The sequence below is a fragment of the Beta vulgaris genome, chromosome 4 (genome assembly GCF_026745355.1).
Source record: "Beta vulgaris subsp. vulgaris cultivar EL10 chromosome 4, EL10.2, whole genome shotgun sequence".
NCBI classification, from domain to species: domain Eukaryota; kingdom Viridiplantae; phylum Streptophyta; class Magnoliopsida; order Caryophyllales; family Amaranthaceae; genus Beta; species Beta vulgaris.
In genome coordinates, this window is record NC_079205.1 from 10,637,382 (window position 1) to 10,640,407 (window position 3,026).

At 36.5% G+C, this 3,026-nt stretch overlaps 1 protein-coding gene across 1 annotated transcript; it reads left to right on the forward strand.

The window, feature by feature from the left end:
- The first annotated feature begins 322 nt into the window (after positions 1 to 322).
- On the forward strand, positions 323 to 634 carry LOC104907742 (uncharacterized). The gene has a single exon (XM_010696718.2). It carries the CDS (start codon positions 323 to 325, stop codon positions 632 to 634), a length of 312 nt encoding a protein of 103 aa, XP_010695020.2.
- The last annotated feature ends 2,392 nt before the right edge of the window (positions 635 to 3,026 follow it).

Consider the following 3,026-nt stretch of genomic DNA (forward strand, 5'->3'; position numbering starts at 1 on the left):
GGGAGCCCTCCGGATCAACTGACTACCTCCATTCTCGGCCAGAATCATGGAGGCACCGCTCTTCCCAAAGGTTAAGCTGCCTACCATAAAACCTTTTTATGGAACAATTGATCCAGACAATCATCTATCCGCTTATAAGCATCAGATGTACGTCCAAGCAGTTGATGATGCTACATGGTGTAAGAACTTCCCAGCTACTCTGAAGGGAGTAGCTCAGAAGTGGTTTAACAATCTCCCTCCTAATTTAGTCAACAACTTTATTGAACTCATTTATCTTTTTACTAGTCATTTTGTTGCCAATTGATAAGGACAAAAGATAAGCATGCACTTGGGCAAGGTCGTCCAAGGACTAAAAGAAGCCCTTCGAAGTTTTATTGAAAGATTTAGTCTAGAAGCCCTGCAGATTCAAGATCTAAATGCCGGTGTGGCCTTTGACGCCTTCATGAGGGGGTTGAGTTCAGGAAGGTTTAAGTTTGATCTTGTAAAGAAGAAAATTATTGCTCTTGCAAAAGCATTAAAAGAGGCCGAAACATTTATACAGGCCACCGAAGTATGTGCCGAGGCAAAGCACCCTGAGTCCAAGAAGCTTGAAGAGGTAGCTCAACCAAAGAAGAGTAACCTTAAAAAGGTTTAGACTTGGGCTATAACCTCTATAACCACTTCGTCTAGGTGAAGCAAGAGGAAAGATTCTGAATCTTAGTTGATCCCATAGAATTTAGCTAGCAAAGATTAATACTCTATTCTCATGGAGATAAAGGATCAATATGAGCTCAAGGCTCCACATGAGATGAAGACTCCTTACAGGAACAGAGACAAGAACAAATATTGTCATTATCATAAGGACTGCGATCATGATACCAATGAGTGTAAGCATCTTCAGAGGGCTTTGGACGATTTAGCTCGAAAAGGAAAGATGAACTCTTACTTGCCCCAAGGGGGAAAGAAGTTCCATAACACTACAAAAAAAGTCCATTTAGAGACAGACAAAATCCGTCCCTAAATAGGTCAAATCCGTAGCTATATGGGCTTAGAGACGGATTTAGAGACGGATACTGTCCCTCTCTAAAACCTCGTCGCTAATTCGAGTTAGAGACGGATTTTCAAATCCGTCTCTATTAGAGACGGAATTTGGAAATCCGTCTCTTAAGTTTAGAGATGGATTTTTGAAATCCGTCTCTAAAGTTGAGAAACGGATTTTGGAAATCTGCCTCTAAGCTTATAGACAAATTTTGAAGATTCGTCTCTAAGTTTATCAAAATCCGTCTCTAAATTTACTGAAAATTTTAAAAAATAAACGAAATTAATAACAAGATAGTTCCTAATATTATCATGATTATATTTAACCGCCTATTATTACCTACCAAGTTCAAGTCGATCTCATTACTAGTTCTGAATATCATTCAAGTAAACCCGGTTCAGCTCTACAAGGGAAAGGATAAGGGGAATCCACAGTCGCAAGAACCGTTGTTCGTAGGAATCGAACTTGTGACCTCAAAGAAACGAAAGAAGCTCCAACCAACTACACCAAATACAACTTGTATACTTCCCTACGTAATATTGGTAATATGTAGAAGAAATATTAAAGACGGATTTAAAAATCTGTCTCTAATTTAGTGACGGATTTTTAAATCCGTCCCTAATGTAGAGACGGATTTTTAAATCCGTCCCTAATGTAGAGACGGATTTTTAAATCCGTCCCTAATGTAGAGACGGATTTTCAAAATCCGTCCCTAAATTAAAGATCAATAAAATAATCATATCTAAATTTAGAGATCGATTTTTAAAATCCGTCCTTAAATTAGAGACGGAATTTTTAAAATCCATCTCTAAATTAAAGAAGTGCAATAAAATATTCATATTTAAATTTAGAGACGGATTTTAAAAATCCGTCCCTAAATTAGAGACGGATTTTAAAATCCTTCTGTAAATTAGAGAATTAAAATCCAACCCTAAATTAATGAGCTGCAATAAAATATTCATATTTAAATTTAGAGACGGATTTTAAGAATCCGTCCCTAAATTAGAGACGGGTTTTAAAAATCCATCTCTAAACTAAAGAAGTGCAATAAAATATTCATATTTAAATTTAGAGGCGAAATTTTTAAATCCGTCCCTAACTTTATAGAAGGATTTTAAAAATTCGTCCCTAAATTAAAGACGGATTTTTAAAATCCGTCCCTAAATTAAAGTGCAATAAAATATTCATATTTAAATTTAGAGACGGATTTTTAAAATCCGTCTCTAACTTTAGAGACGAAATTTTTAAATCCCTCTCTAACTTTCGAGACGGATTTTAAAAATCCGTCCCTAAATTAGAGAAAATTCGTCTCTAAATTAGAGACAAATTTTTAAAATCCGTCTCTAAATTAAAGAAGTGCAATAAAACATTCATATTTAAATTTAGAGACGGATATTGATAATCCGTCCCTAAATTTAGAGACGGATTTAAAAATTCGTCTCTAAATTTAATTTAGAGACGGATTATCAATATTTCGTCTCTAAATTAGAAACGGATACATATATATCCGTCGCCAAAAATCTGTTGCTATATGAGCTTTTTTTGTAGTGTAAAAAGGATGATCGTTAGAGCAAGAAGAATGAAAGTGGGAGCATTGATGAGGATGTTGTCCTTGTTATTTCAGGAGGATTTGTCGCTGGAGGACCAACCAATAGAGGGCACAAAAACTACCTCAAGAGCTCGGCCAAGTCTTACTAAATGATCACACAAAGATTGAGCCATTTCCTAAAGTGGTAGTTAATGTGCAAGATCGGGGGAAGCTGAAAACCCCTCATGATGATCCCTTGGTTGTAGAGATGAAGATAGCAAGCTTGAGAGTAAGAACAATTCTGAGTGACGCATGAAGTTCCACGAACATCAGAAGTGCAGATTTCTTGTCCAGACTAAAGTTTGATGAGAAGAACTTGATTCCATTCCACCATCTAATCATTGGGTTTGGCGGACCCTATGGGAACAGTTACTCTGTCCATACGAGTTGGAGATAAGGAGGCCTCCTGGACGTTGTTCA